The following is an 18206-nucleotide window of genomic DNA, read 5'->3' as shown; positions in this document are numbered from 1 at the left end:
TAATATTTTTATTCCACTTCTAGATATCTACTATGAAGGAAAAAATTCAAACTATAAAAAATGTTACATGCATAAAACTGTTCAATGTAGTGTTATTTATAGGAACTTCAAATTCAGGAAAGCTTTTATATTTTCTGAAATTGAATGTATAATTGATTTACTTGATTAAATATTTACTCCAACATAAAAAATAACAATTATGAAATGTACACAGCAACATGGAAGAACATAGGTGTGTGTGAGGAAGAGAAGGCAGGAAACAAAATTAATATCCTAAGCATTAAAAAAAATTCTTACCTTTGTAATATAAAACTTTTTTAACCCATCCAAAAATGATGTAAAAATAGAGGAAACCTGAGGTTTAAGAGCATGACCTAAGAAGAAAAAAAAGTTCATATTTTAAGTTAATAGCAAATTAATTTATCTATGTTTTTCATAAGAGCAAGAGGCTACTTTAATTTAGTATCCTAAAAGAAAGTGAATATTTCCATGACTTTAGTTTTTAAAATCTCCTTATGTTATATATATATAACATATTGGTATTAAGATCTACATCTTTTAAAAAGTCACAAACAACTTTTTGTTTACCAAACTCCTTCTTGGGTTTTTTTTTTAACTCGAATTACTATATGTAATTACTACTACACATAGTTTATCTTTCAATGGTATAGTTTATACATAGTAAAATCACTTCATTAATTTTTATTTCATTAGGAACACCCAATGGTGGCTAGTTCTACTTTTATTTTTTTTAATTATGCAGAAACCATTGAGAACTATAACCAAATATGGAGTCAATGCCAAGTTTAAGATTGTTTCTTAATTAATTCTTAATTCACCCAGAATTCTTGGCATAAAACTAGTAATTGCTTCCTTAATTATACCCAGAGAGTTAAAATTGCCAAAAAAACATAAATGGTGTCTCAGAGTCTGTTAAATTAACATCGTTGCCTGCGGATTAAGTTTAATTGAGTAAAAGTCTTTTACTGTTTTCTCATTGTTTTCAGAGTAGCAACTTCTTAACTCCCATGACTATAACATTTAAGAGTCATGCATCTGGCCTTAGTACTCTTAGTCCAATTCAGAAAAATCTGGCATACCATTTATATAGAATTTTTATAAAGACTTTTAAAGCCTCTAGTAAATCTAAAATTATCTCCAAATAAAACATTTATTTTTAAAAAAGGCTTTAAGGTTTTGGGATTTTGTTTATTTTTAAAGTGTAGATCCCTTCTTTTAAAATAGGTTCAAACTAGCTTTTGTGAAGGAAAAAAGGTGGGGTGGAGAGAAATATTTCTGGAGGAAAAATGATCACTTGCAGTCTTTTTTTCCCATTCATTTATTTTTTTAAAGTGAGAATCTGAATCTGTAATATTTATTACATTCTTACAGATTATAATAAGAAACTATATTACCTAAAAGACCAAGTAACATAAATCTTAACCAGAAGTTAAGAGTTAGGTAACCATGCTATAACCAAACAAAGCAAAAAACAAACAAAAAATAAAGAGCAGATTACATAGAGATGAACCTAGCAATCTTTTTGAGATCCTGGATCACAAGAGGTTTGTTTGGGGATTTTTTTTTTCTTTCATTGTAACCTGTCAGAGATGTTCTCTAGCATAACCAGTGTTTTTAAAAGATTCCATTTCTAGCATGTATAAAGTTAAAGGTAACACATCATCAAAATATTCACTCGCTGTCCCAAATGGAATTCATCCTACTTTAACAGCAACTGGAAACAAATATATAAACATAAATGTGTGAGTGTGTGTATCTGGTCCTCATAAAAGACTTCTGGTCCACATATTTTTACACAATGTATGAAGATTCCAAACGTTACTACTCTGATATGGAATAATCCTTAAGGGTATATGTTCATCTTATCACACTGAAATTTAAATGCACAACTTCTATTAACACTACTGTGAGTTAGTCACATATATCCCTAATACTGAGTTGACGTGATAGCTTGATGGAATATGCTTCAAGCATAATTACTGCAAAAGTGATACTAACTTTTAAGTGGGTCAAGTATTAGTATTAATTGAGGATATTATTATCTTTTACTTATTCTTAAATTAATGTTGCCTACTGAACTAATTACATTGTAAATATATTCCAGCTATTGTGTTTTATTTTATATAGAAAACAAAGGAACTAGTTCCTAAATTTACTAGCTGGACAGTTTGATTAGTGAATTTTGTTATTGTTACAGTGTTAATTAAATAATTTTAAAGGATTCCATAAATTCTTATGTTTCAAGGAAGTGCTCCAAAGCACTGGAAAAAGTCGGGCTTTGGGGTCAGACAGATTTGGGTTCAACCCCAGCTCCACATATAACTTGTGGACTTTGGCCAAAATATTTAACCTTTGAATTGTTTATAAATTGGAAATACAACCTTGAGGAATGGTTGTGTGCTACTGATAATGTGCTTAGCACTACCCTATATGCTATTCAAGATTTGTTTACCCTCTTTTGCTAATTTGATGATTAAGTCAATCAACATGTAAGTGTCTGTTATGTGACAGGTGCAGGACACATAAAAATGAATAAGAAACATCTCCCAAATCTGATAAACGTTAGTTCACAGGGAAAATATGCAGATCATTTCAATGTACTCAATGATATATAACTTTTCAATATACTGAAAATGTATCATTTCAATATAATATATTAAGAGTTGTGTCAAGGGGAGGGGTGATAATAAAAATATTAACAACTAATAATAAGGCTTGTGCTTTGTTAACAACCGATACAGTACAAACATTGACCAATCAGCCATACAGTTGGTACAAGGTCCCGGGCACCACTTGCTGTGCTAAGAGTTATTTAGTTGGTTGATCATGAAGTCATGGCAGGATGTATAGGTGGGAAAGCTTCAGTGAATACTGAGAAATCAAAAAGGTTACAGACAGCCAAGAAGCATGATCAGATCTGTACGCCTAAAGGATCACTTTGGTGGCCAAGTAAAGGGCAGAAGGAGAGGAGACACACTAAAGACTAGCGAGAGTAGAACCAACATTAGAGCATGTTCCTAGGTACAGTAATGAGAATGTGGAACAAGGATGACAGATAAGCAAAAGGATCTTTCTTTGAACCTACATTTAAATTGTTATAGATCCCAGTTATAAATAAAATCTGGCCATATCATAATTAGTTTTACATAGGTGTCTATGTCCAACATAGTTTACTACATTATAGCATATAAATGGATAACACAGTCTTATTAATCAGATAGATACATGGCTCTCTTCAGACCTAGATCTCTGAATGCAGGCCGAAACACACAGGAGGCTTGGTTTTCATTTGATTTAACTATTTCATCATTTATAGGACACATTTATCTTAAACTTTTATCAGTAGTATAGTATTCTGAAAGTAATTTACTTAAAGAAATAAAAGCTGTGACTTAGAAGAATCTAATTTTAAAACGAACCCTTGATATGTTATCAACCTGAGTTCCTTAGTTCAATTTCTATATAATTATGATAATCATTCTTCCCTAAATTAAAATCTAAGCTACTCGTACACCAAAGAAAAGCCTGCCTAACTTGGCCTTCAGTATTTATTATTGAGCAATCATTCTGGGACTATTTTGAGGGTACTTAAAGTCTATAAACTTAAATCCCAAACTAAATTTCAGCATATGGAAAAATTCAGAAGCAATAAAACTAGAATTGATAAGATGATAAATCGTGTCAGAAAGTTTAATACTTTAAGCAAAATAGGAAGAAAAAGAAACATGGTTAACTGTTACTGAATTCTCCACCTGAATATTCCATGGTCAACTTAAACACAACCCATTTGTAATGTCTTTTCCCCAAAATCATCTCTTCTTCTAGACTGTTATTTCAATCCACCAGTCAATCAATCAGACATCAGGAGTTGCCCTAAACTCTTCCCTTTATTTAACCTTCCACATCCAGTTGGCAAACTGTTCTTTGGAAAATCTATTCTTTACTCTCTATCTCCACTGCTGCTGCCTTGAACAAGGCCCCCAGTATTTGCCTCTTTAACCATTTCAACTCCTCCTCCATGCTTGCACCATCCTAATCCATCCTGCATAATGCTAGCAGAATGAGCTTTCTATAAAGCTGATTTACTGTATTTCCTCTACAAAGATATCCCTCTGCTGACAAGATAAAACCCAAATCTATCCTGCAAAGCCCTAGTCCACCCATCCAGCTTTATCTCTTGTTACCACTTTCACCCTACAGTCTATTTGAGCCACACAGAACTATCTGAAGAAGTTCAAACACGCCATTAAGGTTTTACAATTTCATATTTTTTGCTGATAAGCGAACAAAAATTTGGTAGGAAAGAAGAGACCGTCTCAGGCAAACTTCTATTCACCTTTTAAGATTTTGTCTAAGCATCACTCCTTCAAGAAGCCTTTCCCCACGCTCTGCCTCAATCTCAGGCAAAATCAAGTAGGGTCAACCCCTCCTTCATCTGCACCAGGGTATCCAGTGCAGTCTTCTTTCACATCACCTCTAACACTCCAGCACTCATTCATTTATACAACTGTCTGTCCTCATTAGATTGAGAACTTCCTGAAGGACAGGAGCTATGACATTTATCTTTCTAGCTCTGTACTCAGTACTCTTCCTGGCACATAACTGGTGTTTCATAAGTTTTTGTGGCTTAGTGAGCAGATTTTTAAAGTACCATTCCTTACTTACCAAACTGAAATTGCTGGTTGTCCATGAGGCGAATAGATGCAGGAGCACATCTCTGTTTTAAAAAGAAAAAAAAAAAAAAAGTGATACAAATTTAATATGGTAAAGAAGCTAGACAGGTAGAAAATGAATGTCATCTTTCTGTATTTGAGATTAAGAGCGTAGTTCCTAAGGACACATACAGGAAAAAAAAAATCTTAACTTTTTATACAGTTTTATGACAACAAATAAAACATCAATGGCTTCTATAAAGTATCTGGAGAGGAGAAATCTATGTACATAATACATGTATACATACACATGTTGCCAGATCTTTAATTTATCTGCAACAAGATCTGCTTAATGCCTAGCAAAGACCTGTGGAAATACCTAAAGGAAATATTAGGCCTCAAAGTAGATTATTTTAACACAAAGTAGAAAACTTATAAACTAAAATCAATGCCTAGAGCATTATGCCACTGATGAACTATAATGTGTCACTGGGCTCATACTCTTTCAAAATGAGGAAGATGATGGTGGCATTTTTGTGGGCCAAAACACTTTAAAAATTTAACTGAGATGTCTTCATAGATAAGGACTTGTTCTTTCTTTTCATTCCTTCTCATAATCCTTTTTAAATAGAAAAACTATCAGACGATGTGCAGAATTCTAAGATCTTTCAAGGTTACTTGTATGAAAACAGCAACAAAACTTGAAGCATAACATTATGTATCTAAAACATCTAAAACTGCACCTGTGTTATATTTATCTAGGCACACACTAAAAGCTGCAAGGAAAGAAAAATGAAGAAAGCAAATATTCAAATTAACTTTGTGATGCTACAACACTACCATACAAACACTAGCAAGGTTTAAGTTAGCTACAGTTTTTCCAAAGAATTTAAGTGAGCTTTACCCTAAATGGGATTTTTATATTCTATGCAACTTTTTAACATGGTTAAACTTCCACCAAGAAGCTGCTTTCAGACCACAAAATTTTGACTGTCATAAACTTTTTAAACATTTATCTTCTGAATAACATTTATCAATAAAATCTTTATCAACACAATGTTGAGATTTATGAAAATAGAATCACTCAAAAGAACAAAACTTATAAATATATACCTTAACTGTGTGTTATAACATTTTTGCTATTATGTGCTTTTAATTGAACAAATACTTAATTTTATAAAACCACTCGTAATACATACTTTATTTTACCCAACAAAATGACTGGTTAGATTCTTATTTTGAACACTGTATAATTTATTTCCTCATCTTTGATACTAAAGGTGAGATAATACAATCTATATTTTTAAAAAGCCATTGCCAAATCTGAAGAACAATATTAGGTAATTTATATACTTAACAATAACCTATTGCCTTACATTTTATAGAATCCTATTGTGTACAAGCTGTTTTCATATGTCTTTATTTAATATAAGAAACAACTTTGTCGGGGTAGCAGAACTGGTATTATCCCCATTTTACAGATGAGGATGTAAGAACCAGAGAGACTAAAAGACATGCCTGAGGTCAGATGACTGTAAAACAGTAAAGACAGAACTAGGACCAAGATATCCTGACAGCTAGATGAACGATATTTCAAATACGCCACACAGCCTCAAAAAAAATAAAAAAATTAAAAATCACAAAAGACACACACATACTTACACACACAGAGCTTTCAAGTCACATTTGAAACAAAAATTACATGAAAACCCTCTTACTTGCTATTTTGCAGTGTTATTAAAAGTATATTTATAAAACAAAATAAAAAATCTACAACCTGAGTACTTTCAAATCTTGGTATAAAGGTATCTTTGTAGTTGGATTAACGCTTCTAAAAACATTACCAGTTTCCAAAATACTAAACGAAAATCAATTTTCCTGAAACATTTTTATTAAAACAGGCACATCAACTTCAAATAAAACAAATAAAGCCTGAGTAGACCAAGTTTCTTTTCTTCATAAAATAAACAGAATATCATATAACATATGTATTTATATGTTTGGGCTTAAGCACACCAGTAAAATATGAGAAAGAATTCAGAGCCATTCTGTCATTATTAGAAAAAAAACTTTTAAATTCCTACCAACAACTTGTAAATTCCATCTCTTACTGCCACTCAGATTCTACTTCACCTGTATCTATAGCAGGTGTTATTAATGAAAACCTACATAGGCACACATATAACAGAAAATGGAAAAAAAGTATATTACATTTATAGTTAATTTCTAGTGGAATTCAATCTCTGAAACAACTAAAATACAATATGTAGGCCCTGATAAGATCTTAGTTTGAAAGACTATCCACAAAATACATTTTGGGGACAACTGGAATAATTGATTATAGAATGAATACTAGATGGCATTAAGAAATTACTGCTGGACTGACAGATATAGAGAACTAACTAGTGGTTATCAGCTGGAGTGGGGGGGATATAGGGATGGAGAAGTGGGAGGTACAAACTATTGGGTGTAAGACAGGCTCAAGGATGTATTGTACAACACAGGGAATACAGCCAATATTTTGTAATTATAATTGGAAAGTAATCTTTAAAAATTGTATAAAAATTTGAAAATTAATAAAAAAAAGAAATACAGGGAAAAAAGTACTGATTTTCTTAGACATGATAATGATATTGTGGCTATAAAAAAGAACACCTTAATTTTCAGAGGATGTATACTGAAGTATTTGGAAGTCAAATGTTATAATGCAACTTAATTTCAAATGGTCAAGGAAAAAATACACAAATATGTAAAACAAACAGCAAAAAGTTAGTAATTTTTGCATATACAAGATGAATATACAGGTGACCACTGTACTATTCTTTCAAAGTTTCTGTATGCTTAGAATTTTCAAATAAAAGTTGAAAAAATAAGTGAGAAACTTGCTTCAGGGCACTTGCTACATACAGCAACTGATATTCAATTATATTGAACATGATTTTAACTTGACAGCTGAGTTACATAAACTAGTCAGTCATCCACTGTTCCTATTTATACTGAGGCAGAGTTGATGATTACATACTAATATATCGAAAAAAGAATTAAAAGCTATAGAAACCTTTTTGTATCTAGATTATAAATATTAAATTCATTTTCAACACTGACTTTTAAAAATTATCAAAATAAAACCAACAGCTTTAGTAAATCTCATGTTTTAATAGTGCCACATTTTTTAAAAAGTCAGTGAATGGAGTTTTTCAGTTATTGTCACAAGTAAATTCTTTTTTTTTTTTTTTTTAATAAATTTATTTATTTATTTATTTGGCTGTATTGGGTCTTTGTTTCTGTGGGAGGACTTTCTCTAGTTGCGGCGAGCGGGGGCCACTCTTCATCGCGGTGCGCGGGCCTGTCATTGTCGCGGCCTCTCTTGCTGCGGAGCACAAGCCCCAGACGCGCAGGCTCAGTAGTTGCCGCTCATTGGCCCAGTTGCTCCGCGGCATGTGGGATCTTCCCAGACCAGGGCCCGAACCCGTGTCCCCTGCATTGGCAGGCAGATTCTCAACCACTGCGCCACCAGGGAAGCCCACAAGTAAATTCTCATAAGCAAAGCACAGCATCAAGATTGCTTTAGATTCTACAGCAAATAATCTGTAAATCACTATGCATCATTCTAAAAATACAAAGGAGGAAAAGTTTCTTAGAATTTTAAATCAGAAGTCATGACACTTAATTAAATAGGAGTCCTTATAATCAAAAAACCAAAATAATATTACTATTCTTAAAAAACAACATTCAAACTAGGTTACTATACTTACAGTTAAGATTAGGTTATATTTTAATGCTATAAAACTACCTTGGAGTTAAAAAAATTCAAAATAACTCCTTTAAAAGTTAAAGACATCACAAATTCTGAGAATTTGAGCACTAAATTCAATCCCATGCTATACAATTATGCTCTGCTAGAGTATTCCATAGATGAGGAAAGGGGAAAAGGGTCCTTGAGTTAAAGTGACCCCTGGTGGTAGGTGATCAGAACTAACCTGAGAGGGGATATTTTTACCTAGAAATTTTAATGGGTTAATGATACATTCAGGGTATTTAAGGAACACTCAAACAAAAATTGCTTACTTGAAGTGGAGTTAATGAAATAACTGATTTTGTTTTTATTATGATAAATGCACTCTGACTAAAAGCGCTCAGGTCACCTGCTTGTACTTTATACTTTAGTAAATAGTCTAAAAATATCATATGAGAAACTCATTATGGACTAATAAATAAATATCAGTATCTTTGTTTTATCTGAGCAAAGAAGAAATAAATAAACCAGTGACCTCAAAGCATGGGTATAAGATTGACTAAGTCAAATTGCTGCCAATTTCTTCCCTTTAATGACGCTACAACCAGGAATTTACTTGAATACATAACCTGAAAAATAAAAAACCACCACTCTAATTAGTCTTATTTACTTAGTAGAATTCTCGGCACTAACTTAAAAAGCAACCTCTTTCCCAATCTAACCATTTTCTCCAAAAAAAAATAGTCCCTATAAGAAACACATCAAAAGATTTCTGCAAAATTTGTTTTTATAGAACTAAGTCATATTGCTTTCTTGTCACAGGGAAAACCAGAACTCGCACTTCAGATGAGACACTTTGTTCGAGGAGGTATCTAAGTTTACTAGCTACTGGCGAAAGAAATTCAATATTAACATGTTTCATACATCTGCATGATTTCTTCTAGCTTCATAAGGATAAACTATAAAATATAAGCACTTAGTGGCAGTCCTATATCTCTGGTATCTTGGTTAAAAAATGAATAACCTTTGAATTGAAAAGGTTTGTTTCTTCAAGGAGTAAATCAAACTTTCAGTATAGACTCTGGAATGGCCCTAGTTCCTGAGCCTTAAAACTATTCTGGAGATAGTCTACTAACATACTGTATCAGAAGCTAATGCTTCAATACCAAACCCCTTGTACACGGCTATACAAAAATTTAAGCACAGAAAATTTTATCATGATATGCAGTATCTTTGGTGACTGTTAGAAGACAGAAACCATGTCTATTTAATTTACATAATATCAACTGCACTTTGTTGGATATAAAGTTAAAAGCATACTCTCCCACATAAAAAGCACAATAAAATAATTGATATTAATTTAATTAATAAGTTAATTTTAAAAGTTCAAAAAAAGGATATGTAAAAGAAGAGAATTCTGTTAAATACAAATTTCTAGGTATAAAAGCTTAAAATGTAGACAGAATTAGTTTTTCCTCTAATAATAAATCACAATTGACACCACAGATGAAATCATGCAATATTTAAGGCTACTGGTAAACTGGTTAATCCTATTAGAAAGGATATACTGGCTTACAGCCAGGAATCTACGTTGTAAACAAGAACTTTTTTTAGCAAGAGAATTATCTCGTGGTTTTAAAGAATGAAACAAATACATAATACAGGGTAGATATTTCCCTCCGCTTATGTTAAGGGAAGGGGCAAAAGTTAATGCCAAACAGTCTCCTGGTCAAAATTGTACATTTTCAGTTTAGTAAAGGTGTAATGACTAGAGCATGTCTCATAACTGTCCTGAAGCTTGATACATTTTGCTGGATCACACAGTAAAGAATCCAATTAACCAAACATTTGGCTAGGTTATTCTCTCTGCTTTAGAGTGTGAAAAACATGACATCAAAAAATGATGTAAAATAACAATTCCATTTTCTATATGTAACAAATTATCTCCAAGAATTATCACTTAATATAAATAAGCTTTAAATGTTTTACAATATAAGTGCTAAACCTAACTCCTTTCAATTTATTTGAACCCCTACAGGATAAATCAAGTTGAAAACAGAACAATTCAGAATTGAGATATAACAGTCTGAATTGTCAGACATGAACTATGTATATCTTCCGAAATTACGGTCTAAACTCACTAGAAAAAAATACCCTATCAGTTTAAAACTGTTTAAAATAAAAGTGATGGTAGGTAGAAAGGGCCATCCCTTGTCAAAAGAAAAAGCTGCCTTTTAATCTGTAATTCTAAAAACCTAGTTCTGATACTGAGAAATACAGTTTTCAGAGGAATTTGTACTACAGTCATACAGACAGTCTGTAGTACACATACAGACAGTCAATGTTTCCTCATAATGGAACAAATTGGTCCTCTCTCAATACCACAAGGCATAACTCCTAAGTTTTTATTGGCAAATGGTGGGGGAAGATCCCAAACTTTAAAAATTGCTTTTGAACTTGTTTCAACACTCCCTTCAACCCTTGTAAAAACATACTTGCCATTTTAAAACAAACAATAAAAGAGAAAAATAAAATATTATATCTGACACTGATATTCTGATTAAAAAACAATTTTCCCCCTCTTGAGAGGCTACAGTAGGAAATCTAGTCTCTGAGAAAATCTTAAAAGCCACTTACCCATCTACTGAGTAAAGCTGGAGATTCTACTGGACTGCCACTTATGAGATAGAATCACATTAATCTTCCACTAAATCTTCCTTTCTAGCTCCTCACAAGGCAGTGAAGTACTGAAAGAGGACAATTCCTCACATGGACAAAGATCAGATGAGTGACCTTAGTAGAATCCTTCTGCTGCCAGTATAAAGTTGCTTTATTTATTTCCTTCAGTAAGAATAGTGATAAAAATATACACAGAGCCCACTTAGCTATCTGTGAACAATCATGTCCGCTCCTTTCCAAAAGATACTCATCCAAAAGCAACTTGAGTCTGAAAATAGTGCAAAAATGGAAGTGCTATGAAATGACAGTGAGGAATTACAAGCAGCCAACTCATTACTCAATCAAGAATTTGGCATAATCGTAAACCATGTACCATCTATTTTAATGGATCTTAATTTTCTTGCTATCAAATGAAATTCCAAATCACAAATTGAACAATGACTGGTGCCAAAACCTGATAATTTTCTCAATTTTTCTGCTTGAGAATACTGTTATAAAGCAGGGCAGCATATACAGTACCATTCTTGACACATGAGATTTGTATACTCTATAAACTAATATATAAATGTCCCTAAACATAATACATTTACCCATTTCCAGGAAAGGGAATGCCCCTCTATATGTGAAGTATAACAAGAGTAAAAACTGCAGGTTCCCCAAACAGTGGAATATTTCCAAATCCCAGTAACTATTCTTAGCAACTGTTTCATTCGTAAGAGCAACATTTGAGAATGAAATATTATCTATCTAGACTTTTCAATCAGTTTCAAGTAAGGCAAGCTTTCCAGTTACATGGTATTTATGTCTCTAAAAATTATCTATTACTAATTACAGAGAACCAAATTATTAAAGCTATAGATTAGAAAGGAGCTTTCTTTTTGACCTGGTTTTTAACCACAGGGTGGCACTTTCTATCAATCATCACCTTTATTTATCCCAAGATATATATATTCAATATAGTTTTGTGTAGTGAATTTAGATTATGGTCATATTGTAAATATCCAAATAATTAAAAAAAAACAAACTTTTATTGACTTATGCAAAGATGAAGAAAAATGTTACCACCTGCCTTTCATCATCACAAGTAGCTCTTATCTGTTACTTTCTATCAGGAGCATATTAAATTGTAACAAAAACTGCATCAAATTGCACCAACTATTTATGTTTAAATTCAATATTTCCAATTTTAGTGAAATTATAAATTTAGGATTTTGACATATTTGTACACCATTTCTCATTAATGAAACCTAAGACAGATTTACATGTGAGTATTTTTAATGGGGAAAAGCAGATGGAGCACTCAGAAAAGAATAAAATATGTCTACTTCTATTCCAAAGACCATATAACAACACTTTTTAACAAGTCTACTAAATCTGTGTTCAACAGAGTGGAGGTATTGTGAAGGGGCAGATTTGGCCAACATAGACTGAGTGTGTACTCATTAAGATCTTTTGTTAAAAATACATACAAATCAGACTAGTTTTATAAATTCTATAATTATTTTTAAAATCTAATTTGGGGGCTTCCCTGGTGGCGCAGTGGTTGAGAATCTGCCTGCCAATGCAGGGGACACGGGTTCAAGCCCTGGTTTGGGAAGATCCCACATTCCGTGGAGCAACTAGGCCCATGAGCCACAATTAGTGAGCCTGCGCGTCTGGAGCCTGTGCTCCACAACAAAAGAGGCCGCGATAGTGAGAGGCCTGCGCACCGCAATGAAGAGTGGCCCCCACTTGCCGCAACTAGAGAAAGCCCTTGCACAGAAATGAAGACCCAACACAGCCAAAAATAAATAAATTAATTAATTAAAAAAAAATCTAATTTGGCATTCATGTTTATTTTGCCATAAAAAAATGGAGGCAGTCATGGTCAACTAAAAACATGTCATTCAAAACTTGAACAAGAGGGACAATATAAACTGTATCTTTAATAATAAAGCTTTTCTTGGAGGGGATATAGTCAAGCTTGACAAAGATGAAAAGTAAATAAAAATAAAATACTTAACACAAAGAATGAACTACAATACAAAGTGAAAACACTAGAATAAAAAAAATATCATTAAGGAAGATTTGAAATTAATCAGAAAATATAATCTATTTATGGAAAATATTTGGTTTTATTTTGATTTTTAATTGATGAATTTACAGTTATTTTCTTAAAAAGAACAAAAAAACCTAGTTTCCCATTCTTCTAGGAATGAATTCACAGGCAAAACCATAAGGCTCTTCAAGTACTTCTTTTGTTTTTTAATACCTGAGGTGTCTTAAATTCGAAGTTACTTCCTTGGCCTTTAAGTGATGGAAGGGTTTAGCAACAAGTTATCAGAACACACGTGAACTTTACCGCTCGGTGCTCAAATATTTACATCTAAAACTTATCTCCACTCCTTTACTCAATAATTCTACTTTTAAATATTACTGCCATCTCGTTATATTAGCAAACATAGCATAATACTAGCTCCTTAACCATAACATAATATCCTCAAAGTTCAAGTGAATTAGGAGCTCTTAAGGATTTCAACAACATTCACTTCTGCGTTAACACCACCAAAGTAACCTGCCACAAGTTCAAGAATGTTCATTCCAGGACTATACGTCTTTTAAAACTCTCCCTTTACCTAGGAGTAAGACAACCAAGATTAAGGAGCCTATGGCTAAATCTTGATGGGGGAAGAATCAATCTAATGATAAGTAACTGAAGCTACTTGGAAATTATAAAAATTACCCTCCTCAACTGTTAGATTAGGTGATCATATAGTTGGACTTTTTAAAAGTGAGAAACTGTAAGAAAGAATGAGTGTCTCAGAAGGCAAAACTGAGTGTATGGAATAAAGGGCACTGGAAATGGTAAATATGTGGGTAAATATAACATTTTTTTTTACTCATTTTATATTTTTTTAAAACATTAATAGTGGAAATATAACATTTTTTTTTACTCATTTTATATTTTTTTAAAACATTAATAGTGGTTTGGTTCTCTTGGAATGGTATGAAGATAAGACTCAGTACCTTACAAAGTCCACAATGAACACGGAGTACTTGCTAGATACCACTCTTTTTCCTTATCAGATCCTCCCTCCACCCTATTCTGAATACCCAGAAGCTGATCTATATGGGTCACATCAGAAAGCTCCCTTACACTCAAGATTCAAATTGGGTATAGCTGATGGGAAGTATTAAAGAACTCTGAGTTTGGAGAAAGCAAGAAGAGAGAGACTGGAGTATATTCCCTTGACTTCCTCGCTGCTGGGAAATGTTGAAATAAGAATTTTTTCACAAACCATTATAATTCGAACAATGAACCAAATGTCTAAAGAAACCCAAGAATTCCCACACTGATACACATAACTAACGCAGAAATAAAATTACTTGGCATTATTTAGTCTTTTTAAAACCCTTGACAATATATCCCTTTTTTTAAAGAAGGGGAAAGTGGGAATTCTTCTTAGCTTATATCTAAATATCTTGTATTATGTTATACTATATTACTTAATTTAACATATAGCTTAGGAAATATTAAAAAACAAGTAAGGCCTAGTAGCAGCACATTCTAAGAACTGATAAAGTTTGATTACTTATATTTAATTTCTGTATTTTGGGGCCACTGATATTCAGCCAATTATTTTAATTTCAATAAATATCTTAAGAAAAATGCAATATTACTGCAATTAATCACAAAATATCTTACCCAAAAATAACTTAAGAAAACATTCAATAAAAGGCAGAGACATTTGAAGCCATCAACTCAGGTACATACCTTACCTTGTCTTAAAATTGTACAGCATTCTTTAAACCAAGAAATAGGTGTATAATTACTCAAAGAAATAGCAACTGAACTTAAAGGGATGATTTTACAACATTACCTTTTCATATAGAACTGGGTAAAAATCACAAATATAACACAACTAAATATGAAGACTATATGTGACATATCAAAATCAGTTATGCAGCAGAATTTTAAAAATATATATGGGTGGGTTTTTGTTTTTGTTTTTACCTGTTTTGCAATTTCTCTTAAACAGGCTACTCCTCGTTCAAAATTAGGGAAAGCTACTGAGCCATACTTTTGGTATTCAGGGATTGGTCTGATTTTTATTGTAGCTTCTGTTATCACACCAAGAGTTCCTGAAAAAGAAGGGGGAATAATCCAATATATCACATGCCAATTTTCTAAATCATATTTAAATCTTTTATCTATTTATTCTACTAATTTATTCTATTAATCATATTTAAATCTATTTAATCTATTCTATGTGGGGAATAATGGCTACTCAAGTCCTTCTAGAAAAACATCTAAGCAAATCTTATAATTTCTAAAAAAAGTTTTTGGAATACATTTTTCTTAGTTATGTATAAATATTTTTAAACATTTTTAAGGTAACCTTTCTCCAAAGAGGTTAATTTTAAATAGTTTTTAAAGTATTACAACTTATTAAAATTTAAATCTGAAAAACAACAGGTTTTTATATCTCATATGCATTCAAACAAAAGTATATTTTGATAGTTGAACCTATTTTTACTATGACAACAATTTATTGGGGCAAAAAGAATCTAATTTTCTATGAGAATTTAAGTTGACAGAAGAAATTAGAGAGACTATTACACTTTGTCTTTTTTCCTAAGAATTCACATGAAGAAAAGACAAAGGCAATATTAAGATGCCCTTAGAAGAAAAAAGAAAACAGATATTTCAGAGACAAAATAGTTACAAATAGCTAGCAGAAGAGGACCATCAATGAAACAAATATCCTTTTCCTTATTACATGGAGGAGTAGTGGAGGACAAATCACAGAGGAAAAATGCAAGTTAAATATAACTACATGATCTAAATAGCTATGCTAAAATATTGGAAGAGACATGGTTAAAAATAATTGTATTCAAAAAGCCAAGCATTCAAAATCAGTGCTTTCTAATGTACAAATGATATGAATTATTATTAATACTATTAAGTAAATTTTCTGAGAATCATGAAAAAAAGAAAAGGGAAATCCGAAATTATAGAACTTAATTACAACACTAGAAATAAGTTAAAAGTATCACAAAAATCAATGCTTCCAATAAATTTATAATATACCTAAAATAAAATGTTAATACATAATACTGTAGAAGATTAAAAACTACGAGTCCACAAAGAGTAAACTACATTATATCACAATGTTTGTCACATATACAAATGATTTCCTACTTAGATAGCAAATACAACCCTATTATGATTTGTAAAATCACAAAAGCTCTGCAAAGTTGGCCTGACTAATATTTGAATAAAAAGATAGATATGGCTTGTACATTTTAAAAGATAGTAAGAGTGACTAGACTTTCTCTTTTATTTTAGCATCTTTATTGAGATACAATTCACAGACCATAAAATTCACCCATTTAAAATGTAAAATTCAATGGTTTTAAACTATTTACAGATATATGCAACTATCACTACAATCTAAGTTTACAACATTTTCATCACCCCCCAAAAATAAATCCCATACCCATTTTCCCCCCACACACCTCAGCCCTAGACAAACACCAGTATACTTTGTCTCTAGGAATTTGCCTATTGAGCATTTCGTATAAATAGAATCTTACAATATGTGGCCTTTTGTGACTGACTACTTTCACTTAAATGTTTTCAAGGTTCATCCATGTTGTAGCATGTACTAAGTACTTCATTCCTTTTAATTGCTGAATATTATTCTATTGTATGGTATGGACATTTGGGTTTCTACTTTTTTTTTTTTTTTTTAAACTCGATTACCAGCTTGTTATAAAAGGAAACAACTCAGGAACAATCAAACAGAAGAGATGCACAGAACAAAGTACGGGGGAAATGGTGCAGAGTTCCCATGCCCTCTCCAGATACACCACCCTCCCAGCACCTCCATGTGTTTACCAACCCAGTAGTCCTCTGAAACTCATAATTTAGGGATTTTTATGTAGGCTTCATTACACAGCCATGATGACTAAACCACTGATCATGGGCGACTAATTCCACTTCCAGCTGCTCCTCTCCTCTCCTTTCCTCTCCCCTCCCCTCCCTAGAGGTCAGGGGGTGAGGCTGAAAGTTCCACAGGTTTCCATATTTTGGCTACTATGAATAATGCTACTACAAATATAGGTGTACAAGTTTGTATATATGTTTTCCTTTCTCTTGGATGGATACACGAAGACTTTCTTAATTTCAGAAAAACCTTTGACCCTATTCCATGTAACACTCTACCTCAGCTACCTTTCCTGAGACTAAGTTCTAGGCAAGTGCAGCTAAGAGGTGAGGAGGGGCTCACTTCTTGCACCCAGCCTAAAATGGTGAGACAGAGGCTCTACTTTGAGTGATGCACTAAGTCTATGGTCCCAACCCTTTGCCCTGGCTTGTAAAGGGCTGGTATCTTGCCAGGAGAAGCAAACCAAGATCTACTTTCCTTCCTCCTTCTCCCCAGCACTTAGTTTCTAAAGTAAGGGTGTCCTCAGAGAAAAACATGCCACTGCCCCCACACCCACCTCCACAGCCTTAGCTCAGAGATTTTGCCAGAGGAAGAAATAAGCCATCAAACAGCTCCCAATCTTTTTTTCGAAGATTATTTGCAACAGAGCATGAAGAAGTTCAAGAAGTTCAAGAAGTTTCAAGAATACTCTTGAAAACAGTGGAGGATGTGGTAAAAGGTAATTGGGAAGACATAGGTAAATTTACTGGAGATATAGGCAAAATTGCAGGCCAGCTGTTTGCATGGTAGAAACCTGGGGATACTGGAAGTCCTAGGTACAGCGATCAGGCAAGAGAAAAAAATAAAAGGCATAAAAACTGGAAAGGAAGAAGTAAAACTGTCTCTATTTGTAGACGACATGATTTTATATACGGTTGGCTATACTATGCCATTTTATATAAGAGATAAACATCTGCAAATTCTGGTATCTGCAGGGGTTTCTGGAAGCAATCCCCTGCAGATACTGAGGAACAACTATAGAGAAAACCCTAAAGTCAACCAAAAAACTATTCAAACTAATCAGCAAATTCAGTACAGTTGCAGGACACAAAATTAACATACAAAAATCAGAAGCGTTTCTACACATTAACAGTGAATTTTCTGAAAGAGAGATAAAGAAATTGATCCCATTTACAAGAACATCAAAAG

General features: G+C 32.7%; 1 protein-coding gene and 1 long non-coding RNA gene across 2 annotated transcripts in view; one reads left to right on the top strand and one right to left on the bottom strand.

Moving 5' to 3' along the window:
- Positions 1-18206, bottom strand: part of AGPS (alkylglycerone phosphate synthase) — a 142390-nt gene that overhangs the window by 46876 nt on the left and 77308 nt on the right. Inside the window, exons 11-13 of the mRNA XM_082466714.1 lie at positions 15083-15210; positions 4687-4738; positions 298-374 (exon numbers count right to left, since the gene is read on the bottom strand). Coding sequence (XP_082322840.1) covers positions 298-374; positions 4687-4738; positions 15083-15210 — 257 coding nt within the window. The remainder of the gene's footprint in view (positions 1-297; positions 375-4686; positions 4739-15082; positions 15211-18206) is intronic.
- Positions 386-12902, top strand: LOC309663238. The gene is made up of 2 exons (XR_014265168.1): positions 386-7879; positions 8196-12902. It is a non-coding gene; the product is annotated as an uncharacterized lncRNA (long non-coding RNA).

The sequence above is a fragment of the Balaenoptera physalus genome (genome assembly GCF_965194825.1).
Source record: "Balaenoptera physalus genome assembly, chromosome: 6".
NCBI classification, from domain to species: Eukaryota; Metazoa; Chordata; class Mammalia; order Artiodactyla; family Balaenopteridae; genus Balaenoptera; species Balaenoptera physalus.
This window is presented reverse-complemented; position numbering and strand designations above follow the sequence as displayed.